The sequence below is a fragment of the Caloenas nicobarica genome, chromosome 10 (genome assembly GCF_036013445.1).
Source record: "Caloenas nicobarica isolate bCalNic1 chromosome 10, bCalNic1.hap1, whole genome shotgun sequence".
Taxonomy (NCBI): Eukaryota; Metazoa; Chordata; class Aves; order Columbiformes; family Columbidae; genus Caloenas; species Caloenas nicobarica.
The window spans coordinates 23,056,492-23,079,920 of record NC_088254.1 but is presented as its reverse complement, the minus strand read 5'-3'; the positions used below and the strand labels follow the sequence as shown (position 1 = coordinate 23,079,920).

Sequence of the window (23,429 nt, the reverse complement as noted above, 5' to 3'; positions counted from 1 at the left end):
TACTGTAATCTTGTTTATCATGAGAACAGGGAATAAAGATAATAATGACTACAACTCCGTTATACAAATGGTTCTGCAGATGCAGGGGGCCGGGGGCTGTGTTTTTTTTGTATCTCCTCTTTTATGAGCAGACCCTGCTCTGGGCGAGGGCAGATCTTGCTGCAGCTCTGGGCTCTGCCCGCTCTGAGAACCCGCTCGTTGGCACTGGGTCCCGCCACTGGGGTCTTCCAGACTTCAGTGCATTAGATCCTGAAAAATGTTGGTCTTTGCTGGCAAGATAGTCTTAAGGAGGAGGTAGTTCTGTCTGGATAGAATGCAGCTGCATTTTTTTTGACATGAAGCTTGTACATGGGTTTTGTATCTCTCTTTGTTTCTGCTTTCACGTGAACACCGTTAAGACGTTTGTGTAGTGGGTTTGGTGCTTTGAGGAGGCAGAAGGGTGTGTTGCGATGAACCCAGCATGAAGGATATGGGGTTGATAGGCTGCTCTCTCACTTCGAGAAACAGAATTGTTTTCAGCTGCTCTATATTGGAAATGATAAGGCTTACCAGTATTAATGTTCTTTATTCAGTGAGCTGTGGAACGTCTGATCCACAGTGATAAGTAACTTTGTGCATCTACAGGCTGCGTATGTCTCACTGTTATCAGTAAATTCTTTTGCTGTGTAGAGTTAGATTTGAACATAATATTCCTTTATAAGCCTTTTTCTTCTGTTGAAAGCTTCTTGAATATCAAGTCATCAGTGTCCAGCTTGGCTGTGAGGTTTGCCACCAAACAGAATATCCTGAAAGTGTAAAGTGATTCAGAAAGGGTGATTTAGGCAGCAAAGAGAACAAGCTCCGCATTTTGGGGTGGGATGCTTCGCCTGTGACCTGAAATTCTAAATATGAAGTAAACAAGGAAAAAGTGGGGGGTGCTGAATGTCTGAGACTGAATGCATGGTGCTCTGTTTATAACTGACTTGGACTTTCTTTGCACTCCACGTTGCTTTGGTAATTGCAGGCAATTTAGAGCTATAAACTTTCACAGAATCACAGAATCCCAGGTTGGAAGGGACCTCAAGGATCATCTGGTCCAGCCTTCCTTGGCACAAGCCCGGTCTAGACAAGCTGGCCCAGCGCCCTGTCCGGCTGAGTCCTCAAGTGTCCCATGGTGGGGAATCTGCCACATCCCTGGGGACATTATTCTCTTTGTGAAAAATTTTCCTCTGGTGTCCAATCGGAATCTCTCCAGGAGTAACTTGTACCCATTACCCTTCATATTCTTTGGATTTCATTCTACAGCTCAATAGATGTTCATCTCTTCAATATCACATTTAGCTAAATTTTGATCCTTTAAGCAGTCAGGAAAAACTGTGTCCTCTTGCGTATTTTTAGCGCATCCCATCTGATGTTAAAATCTGAAAACTGCTTGGGACGTAATGGAGCTGGTTCAGCTTTATTTGAAAATAAGGATGGGGAACTACTGTGTGTGGCTGTAGTTTTAGGCCTGTTAGACAGAACAAAGCAGAATGAGGAAAACCAGAGAGGTTTGATCCTGAAGGTCTCCCATAGGACCAAGGTGGCTTACCCAGACTGTATTGGAGCACTGCACGTGCAATGCTAAAGCCTGATTGAAAAGCTGTAGTGACATTGTACATAAATAACCATCTCAGTAGGTACAACTGTTTGCAAACCAAGACATTTTTGGTTGTGTCCCCCATATTGCAAATGGCTCAGCCTTTTATTGAACTTCCTCTAGTAGATCGATCGTGTACCATAAGCTCACTTGCGTTTCTAATTCTCTCTTACACAGCTGAACACAGACTGGAACAAATATGATGACAGGTTAATGAAAGCAGCTGAAAGAGGTGATGTGGAAAAGGTTCAATCCATCCTTGCCAAAAAAGGAGTCAGTCCTAGTAAACTGGATGTGGAAGGGAGATCTGCGTGAGTAACTGCCAGTACTCCAATTATGCTGTTGGGAAGCTGCTGAAATTTATTCAATTCCTAAATCTTGCTGCTGCTCTAAAAACTCTTTTTTAAATGTATAAACCTATGTAACACACCACGGTAGATTCTAGCCTCATCTAAACTGGAATACTGGATAGCTAGAATGTCAAATTCTCATAAACAATCCTCAGTTCAAAGTGAAGATCAGTCTTAAGTACCCGATCTTGCCAGATTTGAATGCTAAAGAGAAATAGGAAGAATATTGGTTTTCACCTGGCTCACTGATTCAAGGTAAATGATGATTACTTCTCCAAAAAGTCATCTTGTTCTGTCAAGTAAAATCTGCAAAACTCTTAACAGGATTTGGATGCCCTCTAAAGCTGAGTTTGTGTTGCATGATGCTTTCAATATGCAGCTGTTTGCTTTGGCTTTCCTGATCAATATTACCATTTTTGTCTATAAAACAGTTGTACTTAAGCAAGGTATTTTCTATTTTCAGATTCCATGTTGTAGCATCCAAGGGCAACCTGGACTGCTTGAACACCATCCTTGTTCACGGAGTCGACATCACAGCCACTGACGCTGCAGGTAGGATTCCGCAAAGGGCCGCGTGCCACCTGCAGGTGTTCTCAGCTTGCTTTTCATTGTGGAGTGGGATTAAACTGAACTATAGGATAGACGTTCTTCCTTTCCCTGTGGCTGGAAAAAAAAAGGTTGTTTAAGTGACTTGTTGCCGAACTTAGAGAAAACTGGTCATGTCCAGTAATGTAAGTTCTGCTGCATGTCGGGGCGTTCAGGAACGTGTGAGCTTTGGCTTTGTGCTGCTATAACTGTATATATGTAGTCTACTCCAGTCTCACTGGCGAGATCAGTATTTCTGGTCAAGAATAACAGTATAGGAACTATTTTAGATGAATTTGTGTTCATTTACATACTAAATGCATTTGACCGAGACTTGTGAAGTACAGTACACAATGAGGATTAGAATTAAATGGTACGGCAGGTGTTGGTGCAGCCATCCTGAGCCCTCAGAAATTCAGAGTGCCGCTGTGCTACCTTCTTGATTTGCACGTGCGATACCAGAGTTTGTGTGAAGATCTTACGGAAGACGTCGTTAAAAATAGGTGCTAATTTTGCCTCAGATTGTTGACCTCATAATTTAACATGGGTAAAGAAAGTTCTCTTATGTTCAACTTCATTGCAGAAGAAAAGACTGTAACAAATAGTGCAGTGTGTACTGCAGAGTGATACCTTATAGCACTGGGGGAACCGGGGCAGGGACGGACCCCGTTGTACCTCAGATGATGTGGGTGGCGTGCGTGGATCTCGATGGGTCACACGCCTTACACATGTGAGCAGTCACGGAGCAGATGGAATTACAGAGAAGGCAGACCACAGGGTTTTGTTCAGATGAAATAAACTGTGCTAATGCTTTCAGCGAAGAGCAAATGAACTTCTTGTGAATTTAGTGTTACGTGATTAGTAATAGAGTTTCTGAGAAACAACATCAGCCTGTTGAATATGTGTGTGGTATTTCTAAATGCACGTTCAAAATAGATCCTGAATTGCCGTCGATCTCTCTTTTTAGGTAGAAACGCATTGCACCTAGCTGCAAAATACGGACATGCTTTGTGTTTGCAGAAGCTGTTGCAGGTACTGAAAAGTACAACTTGTCTGTTGTTATGGTTTTTATTCTTGAGAGGATAAAAGATGGTCTTAAACATACTGATTTGAAATAGGGATATACCACTCATCTTTAAAAAAAAAAAAGAAAAAAGTTTTTTTAAAAATAAGTTGGTCATGGGGAAAAGACCTTTTCATTTTAAATAACAGGTTGTGGCTGAAAGAGTGCTAAAAGAAACTTTTTTTTCTTCTCTTCACATAGACAATCAAATCAAGTTGTAGTTTCTACCCCTTAGAGAAAAGGTAATCGAGTGTCTTTTAAAGGCTAGTGCACCTTTTCTGAATACATTTGTGTTTAGGGACAGTAACACTGGAAGGCCTGCTCAGGTGTAGTGTTTTCTTCAAAAGATGGGCATCTATATCCAGTCATCTTTCATTAATGAAACAATATTGGGTGGTTTTCTTAGCTTTGTGTGATTATTTCTTTTTCTTCATTTATTCCTTGGGTCAATTATTGCTCACTTGAATCTCTTTTGAACTTTTAATGGGTTCTCTTCATCTTCTGTTCCCTTGGTGCATGTCTGCACGCAGATATAATCAGGACATTTTCTGTGGAGTGCCAGAACTAGTAGCAATACTGGTAGTGAAGGAGTAATGACAAGTAGAGGAGAATCTTCGCCACAGTGAATAAACATTTGCAAGTGTTTGTGAAAAGTCTGTGATGAGTTACATTTTCTTTCCAAGGTCTTAATTTACTTCTACAGATTTTGATCAATGCGTGTAGAACACCGAAGTGCACATACCCATAGCTCTTTCTTTCATGTATGTTGGTATATTTGTGAACTGCAAACTTACTTTTTTTTTCTTAAATCAGTTTTTATTGCTTTAATTCAAACCTCAAAACATGCCATGTTTTGTAAGTGCAATCTGAATCCTAATTGACAACTGGGATTACTTATTCTAACAGTACAATTGTCCAACGGAGAATGTGGATCTTCAAGGAAGAACTGCTCTTCATGATGCAGGTAAAAGGTTTTGCTTTTTGATAACTTGTATGAAATCTAGATCTAATTAATTTGCAGATGGGCCAAATTCTTCTCTTAATTTTTGTGACTGCAGTAGAGGAAAATGTTTTGCATTCTCGTGACATTCGTCCTCAGTAACAAACTTGTTAACAGACTTAGCAGAGGTTGTAGGTCTGAAAGTCTCTTTGCTCATAAATCCTCTATAAAATCTTAAGCGAGTATCAGGAGCAGTGTTTCAGAGCACCGATGTTAGTAGGTTAAGATACCTTTACTTTGGGTTGTCTGGATCCTCATAATGCTGTGCCGTGTCTTGAACAGTTGCGTTTGATTTCTTTCATGTTCTTTTGAGATGGTTGTGTGAGAACTAAGTCCCGGAGTCCTTAGTTGCATGAGTTCTTGTGAGGCAGATGCCCCCACGGAGGTGTGGGGGCTCTCAGGAAGGCTGTTTTCAGCAGCACAACCTGATCTTTCTTCTCTTGACAGCTATGTCCGACTGTTCCTCTAGCATACAACTCCTGTGTGATCATGGGGCCTCGGTGAATTCCAAGGATGGAGTAAGTTGCCGCTTATTGCATTCTCCTGTTCAAGCCCTGCCGGAGTGCCTGTGTTTTCCCTGCTTACTCTCCCTTTCCTTATTTCTTCCCCTGTCTCTCCAGGACGGGAGGACGCCGCTCGTGCTGGCCACGCAGATGTGTCGTCCCACGGTTTGCCAGCTCCTCATAGACAGAGGAGCGGACGTTAATGCCAGGGACAAACAAAACAGGTAATGTGTGCAGGGACTCTCCAGGTGCCTGCTGACATTTAAAGGGTAGGAAGCTGATCCTTGGCTCTCAGGCTACAGAGTAAATATGCTAAATTCAGTGAAAAAGAACCTGGGATTTAGTTCAGAAGTAGATGTGCCAATTCAATAATGCAGGTAAGCTTGGCCTTTTTGTTGCTTGCTCTTGCATCTAAAACACATATAGGCTTGTTACTGCCGGCAGAGAAACTGCAGTTGGTTGATTTAAGGGCTGTCCATCCAAAGCTGCACATCGCATGCTTCGGTATCTGTGCAAAGTGTGTCGCTGCAGAAGTGGTGCTCGAGCGTCACTGGAGCTCCTAAGGGCCCTGAAATGTTTGCTTCTGTATTCTTGGAGCGGGGACAGGGGAGGGGGTTCCCGTCTGGAGCCGCTCCTTCTGCAGGCCGTTTCTCGGAGGGGGACGGCTGCCCCGTGCCCAGGGACGTGTGGCGGCTGCGGGACAAGCGTGGTGCTCGCATCGTGTTCCTGAAGCTGCCAAGTGTTCAGAAGGCATTGCCAGGGCTCCCGAGCGCTCACCCCCCTCAGCTTTCTGTAAACTTCTTGTCTTGTTGGTTGAGTCTATTGACATTTCTATCTAAACAGAGAGGAAGCCAAAAATTGTATGAGTTACTGGATGGCTCTCAAAGGTTTATGCTGAATTTCATGAAAGCACTGCTATTATGATGTGTTTTGTTTCTTAACAAATATTTAAACATTGACTCAATGACTTTTTAAAGCTTAGTTTCTTCTCTTGATAGAGAACAGATTCCTTGAATCAAGTTTCTGTGGTTAGATGCAAGTGTACGAAGGATTATTTCTGGAAGCGATTGCTCCGTTAAGTGTGACACAATCTCTCCCACCCTCAGGACTGCCCTCATGTTAGGCTGTGAATATGGCTGCAAGGACGCAGTGGAAGTTTTGCTCAGGAACGGTGCGGACGTTAGTTTGACTGATGCCCTGGGTCATGACTGTGCTTACTATGCCAGAATTGGTGACAATATTGACATTTTGGCTTTGATAAAAGCTGCTGTCGAGGATTCCAGCAAAGGTATGAGGAACAGGGCTGTAACAATTTGCTGTTATTCGTTCATTTGAATTGTCTGTCTGCTCACTGCTATGTCTTCAGGAAACTTCTCTGGAGGGCAGCTGTAGTCCTTTAAACAAAAAGGTACTAAACTGCCTGTTTGGGAGGGGAAAGAAGGCTTTTGGGGTTGGTTTGGTTTTAGTAAAGCCTTTAAGGTTAATGCAGGCTGTGATGTCTCGGGTATTAACACTGCTGAACCTGGCATTGCAGTTATTTAGCCTTATTTGTAGAAAAGCTTTGTACTTGTGAATGTTTCTATATTTGATTAGCTGGGGGTGGTGGAATTTATTTCTTGATGTCCTCTCAAGATAGAAACCTGATGGAGGTAGCTGGATGTGTTGCATGGGTCTGAACGAAATGCATTTCTTAACTTTGTGGTTTTGTGGTGCTTCTTTAGCAAGAGATGCTGTGAAGAAAGGGCAGCCAGAACAGAAGGTAAGGCTGATCATACGAAGTGTCTCCTAAGACTAGTTTTTGAAGAAGGTGTGAGAGGACACACAGCACTAGTGAAGCTTCCTTCTTGTGGAGCATTATGCCCTTCAGTTTTCCAATTGCCGTGAGATGATGTTGGGATACGGGGCCCAGCAAGACTGGGGATGTTTGGGGCCACTGTTCATTTTCAATAACTTTCTGCTGTCTAGAGCTGGACGTGAGCTATTGCTGAACGAGGGTTTGTGTGTCACTACAGCATCTTCAAAAGCTGGTTGTTCTGCAAGGGTGTCCCCCACCTTATGTCCCCAGTGTACGGTGGGGACACCTTATGTTTTAGAGTCAGGTGGGGTGGGAGAATAAAGCTGAGTTGTTTTTAACTGACCTAACAGGATTTTCTCCAGGTTTTTTTTTTTAATTCAAGTTTTAATTCAAATGTTTGGTATATACGTCACAGAAAGAAAGATTACAGGGGTGTGATGTGAATTTTACCAGGCTGTTTTCTTTGCTGTGAAACTAGCTTATCGAGGCAATAAATGAGTAACATTACCTTCCATAAGCTACTGACGAATGTGTAATATTTTCTTTTCCCAACATCAGTGCCTCATTTGATAGAGGACAATACAATAATTAAGAAATATGTCAAGATTTTGTCATTTCAAGATCCATAATCGTAACTAAATGCCTGATGCTGCTCAGTGGGCCTGTTACTTCAAGGTTTATGCTACATAGAGATGCTGCAGGTCAAACAACACTTGATGTACTTTTTTTGTGCACCTGGCTTCTTGCCACATCTTTATGCTGAAATGCGTGACGTGATTGTAAGGTCTGTTCAGTCTGTTGAGAGGGGCTCTGGAGAGACTCCTAGTACAAGAATAGTGTTATAGCTGTATGGAATTGAAAGAGGCAAAATGGAAGCTGCCTGCTTCTGACCACTGAAACGCAGCATGCCGCTGGTATTGTCGAGAGGGCGGTTACAATTGTGCTGTGATGCAAAACTAGTTCAGTATTTTTTGAATTCTTAGTTTCGTGTGCAGCTGAGATGATTGCTTCTGTAATCAGATGGCGTGTCTGTTTCTATTTGGAGAATATTCAGTGACGTGCGTGTTCAGGATTAGAGTTTTGACAAGCATCCCGTTTCCGGGTGAGATCACGAGTGGCCTCTCGTGAGCAGCGATGTGTCAGGCTGTGCGTGTCGGTGGCGTTGCCCCCGAGGAGGCCGCGCTGGGGCTGAGAGCAGCCGCCGGCCCTCGAGTGGGGGTCTGCAGAAAGCAGCAGGAATAGAAATTAATACTTGACTGTTGCAATAACAGATTACTAATATGTCACAGAAGTGGAGTCGGCTGCATGCGCAGGAGGAGGTGAACGTCAAGCTGTATCAGAAGGAACATAATGCTCAGGTAAGGGAGAAGGATTTCCATGACTTGCGTCTTCCCATGTGTGTGATGAGCCAGACGTGCCAAAGACAAGATGTGCTTATAAAAGCAGCATTAGCAATTCCATTAACAAAGGTCATATATATTGCTGTTTATTTAAAACTTAATTGCATGACTGTAATGTGGCAGTTATGCAGATAGACTGTAGACTTTTTCTGGAAACAAATACTTGTTCGTGTAACAAATATTTGCAATTCTCTTCATGTCTTAACCCTGCCCATCTCTTGACCTTCTGGCTACTACTCCCACCTGCAGTAAAATCATGGGTCACAAACCAGGAAGATTTATTTTTAACATTCTCAAGAGAGATGTTTAAGTGTCTTACTGAAAACAACCTATATCGTAACTGTTCTACTAACTAGTATTAATTTCTCCATCTTGTTGCTGTGTCATTACAGTTTTCAAAAAGGTAAATAATGTTTTAGGCTATGGGGAACAAATCACTGAAAAATTGAGGCTTTCATTCTGAAATGCTTTGTAATAAAGGGGTAAAGATCTCTAAATGCAACTTGTTTGGTTTGAGCTGAAGTAGTTACCGCAGCTAAGGCAGCGATGACCAGGCGGGAGTTGGACATGCTTTATGTTTGCGTGTGAGCACTGGACTGATTGCTCAAAGACATGTTCCTTTTGTGTGTTTGATTTATTATCCCTGACTAGAGCGACTCTGTGGCTGCCAGAGCAGGGAGCACGTTTAAAGGTGATTGTGCTTCGTGTGCTCAGGCTCTTCCCTTACACCTCTGGCTGCAGTGGTTGGGTTTCAGGAACTGTTTTAACATTAATTATTTTCACTGGTTAACAGACAGCAGATGAGCAGCCTCTTGAGTGCCATCAGCATTGAATGTGATCTTACTCTGCTCATACTTTCAAAAACTGTATGTACTCTTGCATGAGGATGAGCTGTCTAGAGCTGAAAAGCTTGAAGACTGCAAGCTGCGCTTATGGAAACCTTCAGAATGCAACAAACCTGGAGTGAGGCCACAGAATCATTCGAGGCCTTGTTAGGCAAGGCTCGGTGTCTTTAGTGACTGTTAACGTTGTTGGTTCAGATTCTCTAGTTTTCCCAACGTGTGTGTAGCGTGGTGGTGGTTTTCTTAATTTTGTTTATTTGCTTTTTAAGGAACTGGAGTTGGAAAATCAAGATTTGAAAGATCGAATGAGAGAAGTGCAGGAGGAGCAAAGGATGCTGCTGGATAGGATCAGTGGGCTGCAGCTGCAGCTGAGCGAGGTAAACCTGGGGATGCCCTCGCCCGGCGCGAGGGCTGCGATGGGCCCCTGCGCTCACAGCCGGGGCTGGTAGGAGTAGAAAGGAAAGGACGTGTAATTGGGATGTGGCCTTCACTGCTTTCCCGAGAATTATTTCTGTGTGTGTCGCTGTCGTTTTCTTCTTCCTTTGGTCTTATAATACTCAAAATGCGAGAAGACGTTACAACGTCGTTCACTGACACTCATAAATTTGAACAACAACATTTATGGCTATGCTTTGCAGTGTAACATGAACCATGAGGTGTTCTGGTGTGTTGTAATTTGGAGAGTAAACTTCACCTGCACAATTAGATGTAGGTGTTGTGCGGCAGTACTTTGTCACAGTCGCTGCTTATTTTCCAGCTGTTACTGTAAGTGGAAATAAAAAGAAAAATCTTCAATTGGCAAAAACAGAAACAAAGGTTTTCAATAGGCAATTTCTCACCCGAATTTGAAACCTTATATTTAAAAAGTTCCCTCTTAGAGGTCTAAATGACCAGTACAATTGAGGAAGAAAAAAAAAGAAAATTTGTTTTTATATTTTTTTTCCTTCATGGAGGCTCACATTTGTTTCCTCACTGTATTTTCGTAGAGGTACATTTAAAAAGTATATGCAGCTTCCCCTTAATGTACCATGTGGATGGAAAGAGTATTTCTTCTTGTAATGTTTGGCTTGTCTGAACTTCTCTCTTAAGCATTGCCTTTACAAACAACCAACCCACAAACAAGTGCCTTAATACTCGCTTCCCCACATCAGCAAACTGGAAAACTGTGCCCTTCTGCCTCAGCAGTGTATGAGTGAGATAATGGGAAGGTTTTCCAGTGCTCTGTGTGCACGCCAAGAGACGTGGCTCTGTCAGCCTTACCTTGTGTCTATTTTCTGGAGCTCAGGTGGTAAATGGCAGGGGAACAGTCAGCAGCATGTAGCACTGGAAACTGGGGGAGACTTGTCAGCTAATGAACTGTGTATAAGCCCCTTAAACATCATTGAAAAAATTATTTCTGGGGGGATTTTTTGTTATTTTTGCAGGAGCAAATGTTTGCAGATGATCTTGAAAACGAGGTACGATATATCACCTTAAAGTGTAATAGAACTGTGAAATGGGGCAAGTGGCTATTGCATTTAAGTAATGATATTTTAAGCTATAGAGAAAAGAGAAGCTGTCTGTAAATGCTAAATGAAGCATCTACTGATATGTACTCAGTTTATACAGCTGCACAGCACTTCTGTTACTACAAATAATACATGTAATCCCTATGGCACCCTTAAAGCAGGCCTAATATTACAAGTATCTCTTTAGTGACTTTTGTAATGCAAGGCTAATAAATGCAAATAAACTAAACAATAGCAAATGATGTTGGTGCATATTCCCTTGGCTTGTTCTTCAGGACTCCTTTTGTAGAGGAGCAGAGTTGTGGAAGAACTTCAGAATCAAAAATTCAGGTGTTCTTCCAGTGCTGATCTTGGTTGAAGTTTTTAAAGGTTTTTAAAAGTTGCTTGAGGTGTTCTAAATCTGGCCCTGGGTGGCTTTGGCTATTGGGTGCTCTCTCTCTTTCAGAAAGATGAGTTGAAGAAAATCCTGACTGCCAAGGAGAAACAGCAGGAAGAAAGCTTAAGAACTATTGAGGCTCTCAAAGCTAAACTCAGATATTATGAAGTACGTTAATTGATTTTTTAAATGTAATATAGCAATTAATATTTGAAGTAATAGCAATTGATATTTACAATAGTATATATTTAAGTAATCTTAACCATTTAAGACTTTCAACAATTTATCTCACTATAAAAGCTTTTCCTGCCCTTTAATCCGTAGCTTAACATATAGTAAAAATTTGAAATGAATTTTCAGCTTTATTTTTGTGTTTCTTGCTGTTTGCTTTTAGGCTGACCTTCTGGGACCTGGAAGTAACTTTGGTAATAGTGAGTATATTGAATTCTTAAACCTTGCTCTGCATGACGCAGTGTTAGAATACATAGACAAAGGGTGGAGTTTTTTCTGGCATCTCTTCCTTTTCTTGGTCTTAACTGTAGCCAAGCTTGGCTCAAGGTGGCTTTTGTGGCTGTTCTGCAGAACAATACCTGGCCTGGCATAGTAGGGATGTCTTTTTTCGTTAGTAGGAGTCTGTCCAGGCCTCCTATGTGACTTAATTAGGGGGAATTGTTTTAATATCAAGTACTTAAACACCAGCCTGCAGCCTAATGCCGTCCCATTGAACAGAATAAAACTAGGAAGGAAAATCATAGTTGTTGTGATTGTGTGTTACGGTTTTTAAACAGAGGCTCAACGCTGTTTACTTTGCAACTCTAGGAAAAGAAGATTTATTACTTATGCAAGGCCAAGTGTTTGCTCTGGAATCCCAGGTAATAAATATTTTGCCACTTTAGAGATTTCTAAGCTAGTTATGCTTGGGAAAGCTAAACATGCTTATAAATGTACATATGTTAAGCATTGCTCTGAATACAAAACGTTCTGTAATGCTTTGCTGTTTATTTTAAACCGCTGGTGCCCTCTAGAGTTACATGTGTGACACAGCTCTGATTGCTGTAAAAATACCAAATACTGTAATGAACATTCTTAAAACGGAACCACCAGACTGCTGGATCACCAGCCGGTGTGACGTGCAGCTGGCTCTTCACCTCCAGGATTTCTTCCTATTTTAAATTCAGCTAAAACTCAGACTTTCTTTTTCTGCCAGCTCTATAATAATTACCTGTCTACTCTGTTTGCTGATAGAGAGCTACATTTTTAAAGCCACAATTCAGGTATCAGCTGGGCCTGTCAGGCTCTTCCAGTGAGGCACGTGTGGTGGGGATTGGTCTTAACCAACAAACTGTTCTCACACTGGAGTGTTTCAGCTGCAGGGTGATGCTGCCGGAGGTGGGGGATGCCTAGAAATAAATCTTGACATCCTATGCATTCTTGCCAGGTTTTACAGATACAAGCATTTTGTATGTTCTGCTGGTAACACAGAAAAATCCAATCTCTTCTGCTGTGTTCTGCATAAGGTTATATGGTCTTAGGATTTTTTTATTCTTAGTTGAAGTTTAAAATGAGTTGATGTGCAATTCTTTAAAAAACAAACCACCCCCCCCAACAAAACCAAACAAAAGAACACAAAACCCCAAACACCCCCCCCCAAAAAAACCCCAACCACCCCAAACCACAGAACCAAAAAAACCCCACCAAAACACCACACAAACAAAAAAACCCAAACAAAAAAAACTAACAAAGAAAGAGGGGTTGTAGCCACACGATGCCAACCACCACTACCACAAAAACAAAACAGGAACCGAACACCACGCACAGCAAACAAACCCCGCCGTGTCCCAAGCAGGAATGCGGTGGCTCTAGGCTGGCTGGACAGCCTTTACTGGACACCACATTAAATGACTTTTTTCTCAGTCTTTTCAGAGAGAAGGTTCTATTAACCGTGACATACTCTGTTCTGATTCCTTTTAAATTTATTTTCACATGCTCGAGGGACAGGGGAAATGAAATTGCTTCTAGCAGATGAGTGATTAAATATGAATAACAATGGAAATGAAATGAATATACTATGCTGGCAGTTTAATGTCAGTAGGTTGGGAAACAGTGATGTAGAGCTATATTCAAGACTTTTACTGTTAAAAGCTGAAATACACATGTTCTGTAATATGGGTAAGAATAGTGTGTTTGTTTAAAAAAGAAATCTCTCAGACAAGTTTTATACTCGTATCAACATGGGTTTAAGACAGTTCTGTATATGACAGCTCGCGTGTCTGTGTCTTGTCAAACTTGTGAACTGGGATCCATTTTTGTGCCAATTTCTCTTCAGTCCAGGTCCATGCTGAGACCCCTGGAGCTCTCCCTGCCCAGCCAGTCAGGCAGTTCAGAGAAGGAAACTTTAAAGAAAGAACTCGACAACATGAGGACTTGCTATGGTGCAGCAAAAGAAGAAATCAGCAAGTTGCAGAGAGAACTGGCTCACAAGGTGTCTGAGTGTAAAGCTTTGGCGTCGGAGTGTGAAAGAACCAAGGCGGAATCTGATGGACAGATAAAACAACTGGAAGATGCTTTAAAAGATGTACAGAAACGAATGTTTGAGTCCGAAGGCAAAGTTAAGCAAATGCAGACCCACTTCCTGGCTCTGAAAGATCACCTGGCTACCGAGGCTGCTTCGGGAAGCGGAAAAGTAGCGGAGGAGCTGAAGGAGCAGTTGAAAGAAATGAAAACCAAGTACGAAGGAGCCTCTGCTGAAGTGGGAAAACTACGGAACCAGATTAAGCAGAACGAATTGCTGGTGGCGGAATTTAAGAGAGATGAAGGAAGGCTAGTGGAGGAAAATAAAACGTTGCAGAAGGAACTTGTTAAGTTGGAGATGGAGCGAGATAAAAGGGGAAGAAATGTCATGGAGTTAGAAGGGCAGCTCAAAGAAACGGCAGCAAAGCTGGCCCTGTCTGTAACTTCAGAGAAATTTGAAAACATGAAGAGTTTGTTATCAAACGAAGTGAACGAGAAAGCAAGGAAGTTAGCCGAGATGGAAGGAGAGCACGAAAAACTGCAGGCAGAGATTGGGCTTTTGAAGAGGGAATGTGAGAGTCAGAAAGCAAAACTTGCTCAGCATGTGAAGCCAGAAGACCACGAACAAATGAGGAGCGGGTTTGAGCAAAAACATGAGCAACTTGGGAAGACAGTTTCTGAGCTATCACAGAAGAATCAGACTCTGCAGAAGGAACTTGAAAGACTGCAGATAGATAACAAGACGCTTAAGCAGCAAATCCAAATGCTGAAAAGTGAAATTAAAAGCCAGAATGTGCCTTTAAAAATTCACGAAGAATTGAAGAAAACAAATGATCTGACTGTTGGTGACCTGACCAAAAAGCTTTTTGAAATAACAAAAAAGTACAATGAAAGCAAAGCAGAAGCTGAAAAGTTGCTGGCAGAGAAGAACAATTTAAGTGAGAACATCAGCCACTTCCAAGCCGTGTACCTGTCTCCAGAGCAGCACAAAAAAGTGGTGGAAGCTTTAAAATCTAATGGCGTTGAACTTGAGAAGCAGCTTGCCGAGCTTCAGAAAAAATATGATGATGGGCAAGCAAAAGTGAGCAAACTAATGTCTGAAAACACAGCCATCAGAGAGAGTCTCAGGGATCAGTACGTGTTGGCTACAACACACGAAGAGGTTAAAACTGCCTTGAATAACACGCTAGAAGAGACAACCAGGGAGCTGTCGGATCTGAAGGGAAAAACTGAGGCGGTAAAGCAAGAATTCATGAGGGTAAATGAAGAAAATGGAACTTTGAAAAGTAAGGTGGCACTGTTACAGAATCAGTTACAAACTGAGTATGTAAGTTTGAAAGATCACGAAACTACAGTGAGTACTTTAAATAAAAGCATGCAGGAACTTCAGGAGAACAATGTTGCCATTATGGCTGAATATAAAAGGGGTCAAGAAGAAATTTTACAGTTGCATGCAGAGATTGAAGCCCAAAAGAAGGAACTTGACACAATTCAAGAATGCATTAAGTCAAAATATGCCCCGGTTGCCTCCTTTGCAGACAGGGAGCAAAGCTTGGAAGCCACAGTGAAAGAATTAAGAGCACAGTTGCAGGAACAGGCGCAGAAGTGCAGAGAAAGTGAGGAGGGAAGCAAGAAGTGCAAAGAGGAGAACGAAAAGCTCAGAAATGGCATTTTGTCCATCCAAAATGACTTGCAGCAGAACTACATCCTCGCTGAAAAGTCCCGCGAAATGGAAAAAATGTTTGCAAGTAGAATGGAGGAGCTGAATAAGCAATTGAGAGAGTTGCTGCAGAAATACGCAGGCCAAAAAGGAGAGAAAGATGAGAGCACCAAGCAGCCCCTGATTCTGCAGGCTCAGCCTCTTTCAGCAGGACAGATTGAAGCCTTGAAGCAGGCGCTCGGTCACACCGTCGAGGATCTAAAGGAAGCCCTCAGAAGTAAGAAGGAATGTTATGACAAAGAAACACTAAAAGCAGGAGAACTACAGCAGGAACTGTCAGATCTAAAGAAATCTTCAATACCTTTGGTAGAATACACACAAGTGAAAGAAATGCTAGAACAAGAAATTGTAGCAACCAAAAACAGCTTGAAAGAAAAGGAAGAAGAAAACAGAGTTAAAAATGAGAAAATCTTGGAGTTGCAGTCCAAGCTTCAGTTTACTCAACAAGCCTTAACAGACCTGCAGAGCAAAGACGTGATTGACATGTCAGAATACAAATCCATGAAAAGTGCTCTGGAGGCCCAAATTAACAGCATAGCTGAAAATTTTTCCAATATGAATAAAAGGTATGAGGAAGCATGTGAGGAGGCTTTGCAAGCTAAAAAGAGTGAGCTGTCTTTAAAGGATGAAAAGGAATTGCTTCAGTTACGGAGCTGCAGCATTGAGCAAGAAATTAAAGACCAGAAAGAAAGGTGTGATAAATCATTGACAACAATTATCGATTTGCAGAAAAGAATACAGGAATCTGCAAAGCAGGTGGAAGCCAAGGATAACAAGGTAGGATGTGTGGGTTAACGCTCTTGACGTTTTCGGTTTAGCAGTGAGGAACTAGGCTTCAAATCCAGCTACTCAAGTGCTTGAGCCTGACTCCGTGTTCTGAGCATTCAGTCCCCAGGACTGGCCCACATCTGCTCAGATGAAGTCCTGGTTTTGGTAGCATTATACTACGCTTTTCTAATTCCTCACATGTTTCACGCATCATATGTAGTATCTAAACTCTATCAGAACTTTGAAGCTGAGTTTCATTCTTCTGGATTATAAGCGTGTTCTTCTGTTGGAGCTGTATTTGTTTATCATCTCTGGCTCACCTTCTGACTGTTCATTGTCCTTTTAAGAAATTAGACTGAGAATATCTGTAGACCAGACGTCATTTCTGTTGCTGGCCGACCCCCAGGCTCCACAGCTCGGTACCGTACAGATCTCGGTGCTAGGGAGCAGAATGTGAAAGCGTGTCATGAAAATGAAGTCCTGTCTTTGCAAAGCCTCTTGGCCAGTGGCAAGCTGAGACAAAGACCCTCCAATGCTTGCTGATCTTCATCAGACTTAAAAAAATGTTAAAGAATATTGGTTTTCAGTAAGTGAGACATCCTTTAATGATGTTTTGTGTGCGTTTCTGTGTTTTTTTTTTTTTTCTTAAGATAACGGAGCTGCTTAATGATGTAGAGCGGTTAAAACAAGCCCTGAATGGCTTGTCTCAGCTGACGTACACCACTGGGGTTCCCTCCAAGAGGCAGAGCCAGCAGGTTGAGATGCTCCAGAGCCAAGTGAGGACCCTGCAGCAGCAGCTGGCGGTGAGTGACCGTGCAAAGGGGTGTCTGCAGTGCGGTAGCGTTGCTTACAGCTGCTTGTCTAAACGAGGAGACACGTGTGTGCTCACTGGAGCACTGGGGTTCACTGTAAACTTCACTGCAAACGTAAAGTATTCATGGTTGTTTTTTTTTTTTTTTCTCCCTGACTGCTTGCTTCTCTGTACATTTGCCTGCTTCCTTCTGTACATTAGAGTTGCAACATTTGGGAACTTTTCCAGATAAAAGTGACACAAACAATTTAGAGAGAATTTGTGCTTACGAGATACGCTGCTATAGTTCATGCCAAGGCCATTTTTGTATGCAAGTTCTATGTTAATATTTTCTTGCAAAAAAACCCCACCAGCCATGTGTTTTCTTGCTTTGAAGGAAAGCGAGGTGATCATTTCTTAACAGATTTTATTTTGTTCCCTTGTCTGCAAACACTATGAAGAGTATCGCTTATCGAGTACTACCAGTAAAGGGGACACTTTGTGGGAGGTGCTGTGATTTTGTGCACAAATACGTTTGTGGCCCCTGTGACTTGAGTAAAGCTCATAATTAAAGTGATGATTGTGAGCAAAGTTTAGTTACTTGTAAGTTTGTACAGAAGTAGGATATATCTTTTAATATTAATTTTTGCAAGGTTGACCCCTGTAAGGCAAAGCATTCTTAAATTGGGTGGTTTTAAACAGATAGCTGATGCTACTGAGGAAACAAGTTTTCCATCCTCGTACCTGGGCTGACACGCTAGATCAGCCCGTCTCCGATAGCCTTTCAGCAAAATTGCTTTACTGCAAGTAAGCAATAAAAAAAAAAAAGTGAAGCAGTGACTTTTTCTTGATTAATGGGGGGATAGAGCTAACTTCAACCTTGACGTTCTGCTTTGGCTAGTCTGTAAGTGCACAAAACCAAGCTCACGAAGTTGGAAATGGGCAGGAGTAGGTGTTGAAAATGTGACGACTTCACCTCTTCTTCCTGTTGTCTTTTTATAGGATGCTAAAAGGCAGCACCAAGAGGTAGTTTCAGTTTATCGGACACATCTCCTTAGTGCTGTACAGGTATGGTAGTCTCAAGTTCTGATGGTTTTACTCTGTCACCTCAATGTAGAGACTATTGAGACACATTTCTAACTGCTGTATTAGACCTCGAACTTGAAACTAGTGTCAATCCCTGTGTTCCTGTTCAGAGTTTGAATTTAGAATGGACTGATCCAACAAAAAAGCAAAGGCACCCCACAGCTGCAGTCTGATTGTGCCATCTTCTGACTACCAGCTGTCTGCGTGTAACATATCACGCGAACCTGCTCGGTGTCTGGTGCTGTGAGTGTGTTCTTAATTCTGCATCATCCCAGGCAATGCTGGAGAGAAATTGGGTAGAAGTTGAAAACTTAGCGCGGACTTACTCTCTCTGAATAAAGAGCCGATCAACTAATTCAGGTCCTGTGACTTCAGATATTTAAGGATGCAAAAGAGGGACTGTTACTACAGCAGCAGGTTGTGGAATCCAGATGACAGGAATAGTGCTTTATTTATTTATTTATTTAAAATTATTTTATTTTTTCCCCCACAACATATTTTCATAAAGGAAGTGGCTGTGTCAGAGGCAGACCCTGTTTTCTCTCAGGAGAAAAAAATAACAGGATTGCTAAAGTATTTCAGATTTTCCCAGAAAATGGTAAAGATACAGCAATTAGTTAAGACTTTTTGGGTAATTTCGAAGTAATGTGGGTAATGTTAGCAGTGGACGGTTGACACTTTATGGGATTTTTAATTTTTCGTTTAACTGTTTGCTTGCTCCAGGGTCACATGGATGAAGATGTCCAAGCTGCTTTACTGCAGATCATTCGGATGAGACAGGGACTCGTTTGCTGACGTGCTCAGAGCCATTGCTCCTGCCGGCCGCCGCGGCTCGTGGGAGTGCTGTGGTTATGGTAGTGAGAACCTGCAGGACATCTAGATAATTAAGATGATATAGCTGCAATTAGAACCTCCAAATACGAAACAACTTAAAAAGCTGAAATATATTCTTCTTGTAGAACACTAAATCAGGGCTGTTAAGTTTCAGATCTGACACTTCTTTTGATAGATTAATAAAAGATATAGAATGTCTTTTAAAATTGGTATACAAGCTGCCTGTCAAAATGATGACATAGTAGTTAAATTATTTTAATGTCTGATTGACCACTTCTTAAAACAAGGCCTATACCCAGAAACTCCTGTTTATCCTCGAACTTGAACTCTTACGGTATGCTTAAAAATACACTGTGTTGAAATGAGCTTGGCCGAGTATTGTAGCTGTTTATCTCCTTTAGTGATTAAGAGAAAGTGGCTATTTTGTCATGTAAGCTGATCAAGACATATTACAACATGCTTAGTAAATCAGCTGCAAAAGCAGATGAAAGGTATTTAGGTATGTGGTGTAACTTGGCTGGCCAAGTTACGGACTTTATTTAAATGTATGCTTAAGATGTAGTGCCTTTGCTTTTTGCAAGACTTAAAAATCAGGTTTTCCAGCAAAACACTAACTTGTATGTTTGTGTCCCTTCCCCCAAGATCTTTCATGACTGCTTTGTAATATTGATTACTGTGGACTAAACCAGTAGGACTGGGGTGTCATGGGTTGTAGAGCAGCATTCTGGTCTAAATGCAGTAGTCCTACTTGTGTATCATTTCATTCTTTGTTAAAGCCTCTGAGCAGTTCACTAACCCGTATGCTAGATAATTCAGGTATTGGAGTTTCAAACACTATCTCATGAAAGTTAAGGTATTGTCGAGGTTTGATTGCGGGGTGGCAATAAACCGTGGCAGATGTTTTGGTAACCCCCTCTCCTCCTTTCACCCTCCCTCTCCCCGCTTCCCACTAAGGACAGGCGGTTGGGAGGGAGGGAAGGACAGAGAGAAGAGAGTTGGAAAAATTAAAAATGTTTTACTGATGCTACTAATAAAAATAGAGAAAATAACACAAAATATGCAAAACCAACGTTGAAAGTCCCGGCAGCTGCTCCGGCAGGTGTGGGGCCGGCGCCCGCCGTCCCGGGCTGGACTGCGCGGCCAACCGGAGCTGGATCCAGTCTGTCACTGGGCCCCAGTCCGCAGGGACGACTCGCAAGGTCCCCTCCAATGTCGGCCACAGGGAAAAGGGGCGAGATCCTCGGGATCCCCCACTTTTATGTGAAGTATCATGTGAATGGGATGGAATACTTAGTTGGTCATTTTTCAGTTCGCCTCCTTCTTGCACATCTCTGGAGAGGCGTCATTATAAGTGACCTTGCATTCCATTGCTATGTCTACCAAAACGTGGATCTATCCTTTCAGGAAGGTGCAGTTAGTAAGAAGACTTCAGCCGACAGGGAAATTCACTAAAAGAGAAACTTGTTTTTAACAAAACCAGGACAGATATCTTCCTCTTAACTGTAAATTATGTACTATAATCTTATTTATGGGAAAAGATGCAAATAGAACTAATTAAATGAGAATTCTTATTTGCTTGGACTCTACCTGTTAAACGAGACAAGGCTTTATTTTGAACTGAAGGATGATGTTCCCATAAGTAAGTTTTATGAAAGAAAACATGAAATTTGGAACTATTTGAAGGAAGTAATTGAAAAATGAGCCTGATAAGGTACGTGGCTGTTTGAATAGAGCAAACGTGGTAAGTGCTGCCAGTGGCCGCGTTCGCTTCAGTCCGCTCGACCGGAAGCGTTTCCTTGGAACGGGTGAGCAGGAATGCGGCTCCTGCTGCAGAAGAGACAAACCTTCTCTTCCCTCTTCCTGAAAAATACGGATCAGAGTCAGTGCGGACTGCCGGCTGCCCAGCCAGCTGTGCCTCACGGGCTTGGCTCTCATTTTTTTAGTAGTATTACATTTGTTTCCTTTTTTGTCCCTTTTTGGGCAGTCTTGTTGTAGAAGTGAAGAGACAGCTGCCATATAGAGAAGGATACAGATATACTGAGGAATGTGCAGGGCAGTTTTTATTATATAAATACACTTAATATATTTACTAAATATGTGTCTGTAGTTAAACAGATCTATTGCTGCTTTCCTTTAATTTCTTAGAGGACTATTACAGAAAACATCTCAGTATATATACGATCCTTTTTAGCCAAATTCTTTTGATTGCGTTACTTGAAACTCTTATTAGAGAGAATTTGTTTTAATATACTAACTGGCATATTTTGATATTGTACGTTTCCTTATTGAGGGCGTTCTATGTATGTTTTTCTAAATTTCTCCTCTATTATCAATAAAATGTTTTCTTCTTTTTTTCATCGTAGTGGTCAATTCTGTAAAAGGTAAAGATGTAAATAGTTCTGCAAAATAGTCCAGGTAGTGAAGGATGTTGAACTTGCTCAAATGTTCTTGAATCCCAGGTAAAATGTCCGGTTTTCAGGTGTCTGCTGGGATTATTGGGTTTTCTGTCTATTTCCAGAGTTTATGGCTGGTAAAATGTTGGTGACATTGATCAAAGCTTCTACCAGTTAATTCTCCGAACAGGACGGGCTGGTCTGGCAGTCGTTGGGTTTGGAGTGGGCCGGTGCCGGTTTACTACCGCTTGTAGTGAAAGAGTAATTCACTCAACCTGCACCGCTCTCTGATGTCGTACTGAGCAATCTATGTGCGCTGATTTTTGGCACTGCCAAAATCCATTCATTTGGTGCAAGTTGAAAGTGAAGGGCTCTCTGATTTCACCATGAGCATAATTTAATTGTTGGTGGTTCGAGTTCTCATCCAGCCTGGGGGACATGAAGATGCGTGAGGTCGTGAAGTCATTTGGGTATGAACAGTGTAAGTGGAACTTTATTTAACCGACGACTGGAACAAGGGTTTATTCCTTGGCTCTTGGAAGGAGTAAGGAGAGCAGAAGCTCTCGTTAGGGTTCTCGTAGATCTCTAATTTGACCTTGAGGGGGAAAAAAGTTTGGTATATATGCATTTGAATTTTTTCTGCAGGGGAACTTGCACTTAGGTAGAGCTGGTTCAAGACCTGATATGCCTAAACCACCCCTTTCCAGTAAATACGTTCTGTCAACTTTCCTGAGTCAGCCAATCTGCAGGGTATCGCAAAGTGCTTTTCATCGATCATTTTCTGATAGCTTTGTATATTCTCAGGTGTACTGTGTGGGTATTTTAATCTCCAACCATGTTTTTTTTCTGTAGAGTGAGGCTAATTATTTAAAAGCCTTTTCAATTATATGTACATTCTCTTTTATTTTTCAGCAAAGTAATTCTACTAGTTTTTTTACTGCTGCTATCCTTGTTTTAAGCAGAGGGAAACATTAACATGCCACTTAAACACCAGCTTGAAACACCTTCAGAAGCAAGGTGCTCGTTGGAAACATTCACTGTCATTCCACAGCAGCTGCTGGGAAGCGCTGAGCTTGTGCACTTCAGCTTCTTCTTGTGTTCAGACTTGATTGTTGTAGCTGCTGTTCCAGCAGCTGAAGTGGCATCAATCTGAGCTTTCTCGTTACGTTAAATGACTTCGAGATCACTTTCGCAACTTCAACCCAACATCATATTACTTGAAGCATGAAAATGATTACTGGCTTCATCCATTGCAGTATGTATATATATATTTTTTAAAGGAATAATTTAAATTACCATTTTTCTATGAACTGTGAATTGGTAGCTGGGGTTGGGAAGTTGTGTGGTGGGTTTTTTTTAAAGAAAAAAAAAAAGTTTCCTTAATACTGCTCTGTATTTCTCGTTAATCTGTTACTGGAAAGGAGATAATTAGGCTGAAGTTGGTGCTTGTTGCAGGACCTGCAGGGAGGCCCCCAAGGCAGCGGCGCTTGGGCCAGCACGGTTTCACTGCCGTTACTTTCCCTGTGCACAACGCTGCTCTGAACAGCAGGAAAAATGTCCCATCTGAACTTTGAACTACAGAAAGTCAGTCCTACCGTAGAAAGAAATGCAAGGTAAAGAGTTCCATGGAAAGGAGAAACAAGATGTGAATTTCCTGGGGAACACTAATTCAGTATTTCGTGTAATACGTGGTAGCTCAGACCCTTTTGTTACCTTGGAATCGGTGATACTGTAAAATCACAGCATGCAAGAAAGTAAGCTTAATGTTTTCAGATCTAATAGGTGTGGATCGGTTAAATTCTGCACAAATGGGGATGTCTCCAGGCTCGAACTGAATGAACAGGTCCCTTGGCAATGCTGTAAGTAAGTTTGAGGGGTTTTTGGCTCAGTTGACTCATGAAGGTAAAACCTGGGCTGTGTCCACATATTGCCCAGTATATGGGTGAAGTTCCCATGATAATCGAGGTGTTGGCAAAACCAGCCCTGAGGGGTCAGCCGTCTGGGGAAGGAACCCTTCGATACTCCTGCACTGACGGACAAGCACTGCTGAGAAATGAACGGGAGACGCGGGAGGTCACACAAATGTCAAATGGAAATGAAAGGCGTCCAGGAGGTTTGGGGGATGCTGCACAGGAGGTATTTGGTGATCTGTTCCATGAAACGGCAAAGCAACATTAAAAAGGCAATGCAGCTTGTGATTGATTGTTGGCACAATGTTCCTATTATATAACAGCACTTTTTCAGGTGAATATGTGACTCCTTTATTTGTTTTGCGTAGCTGACTCGG

At 42.0% G+C, this 23,429-nt stretch overlaps 1 protein-coding gene across 6 annotated transcripts in view; it reads left to right on the top strand.

Moving 5' to 3' along the window:
• UACA (uveal autoantigen with coiled-coil domains and ankyrin repeats) overlaps nucleotides 1–21,104 on the top strand; it is a 33,024-nt gene extending 11,920 nt beyond the window's left edge. For 3 of the 6 annotated variants that reach the window (XM_065642197.1, XM_065642202.1, XM_065642200.1), the window contains exons 2-19: nucleotides 1,796–1,929; nucleotides 2,432–2,520; nucleotides 3,521–3,585; nucleotides 4,523–4,580; nucleotides 5,064–5,134; nucleotides 5,237–5,343; nucleotides 6,226–6,407; nucleotides 6,841–6,878; nucleotides 8,186–8,272; nucleotides 9,426–9,533; nucleotides 10,581–10,613; nucleotides 11,110–11,208; nucleotides 11,435–11,471; nucleotides 11,860–11,912; nucleotides 13,367–16,048; nucleotides 16,690–16,842; nucleotides 17,832–17,897; nucleotides 18,639–21,104. In XM_065642197.1, the coding sequence (XP_065498269.1) occupies nucleotides 1,796–1,929; nucleotides 2,432–2,520; nucleotides 3,521–3,585; nucleotides 4,523–4,580; nucleotides 5,064–5,134; nucleotides 5,237–5,343; nucleotides 6,226–6,407; nucleotides 6,841–6,878; nucleotides 8,186–8,272; nucleotides 9,426–9,533; nucleotides 10,581–10,613; nucleotides 11,110–11,208; nucleotides 11,435–11,471; nucleotides 11,860–11,912; nucleotides 13,367–16,048; nucleotides 16,690–16,842; nucleotides 17,832–17,897; nucleotides 18,639–18,710 (4,134 nt within the window). In that variant the 3' untranslated portion in view covers nucleotides 18,711–21,104. The remainder of the gene's footprint in view (nucleotides 1–1,795; nucleotides 1,930–2,431; nucleotides 2,521–3,520; nucleotides 3,586–4,522; nucleotides 4,581–5,063; nucleotides 5,135–5,236; nucleotides 5,344–6,225; nucleotides 6,408–6,840; nucleotides 6,879–8,185; nucleotides 8,273–9,425; nucleotides 9,534–10,580; nucleotides 10,614–11,109; nucleotides 11,209–11,434; nucleotides 11,472–11,859; nucleotides 11,913–13,366; nucleotides 16,049–16,689; nucleotides 16,843–17,831; nucleotides 17,898–18,638) is intronic. The other 3 variants (XM_065642199.1, XM_065642198.1, XM_065642201.1) reach the window with 3 other exon arrangements.
• Nucleotides 21,105–23,429: the final 2,325 nt, after the last annotated feature.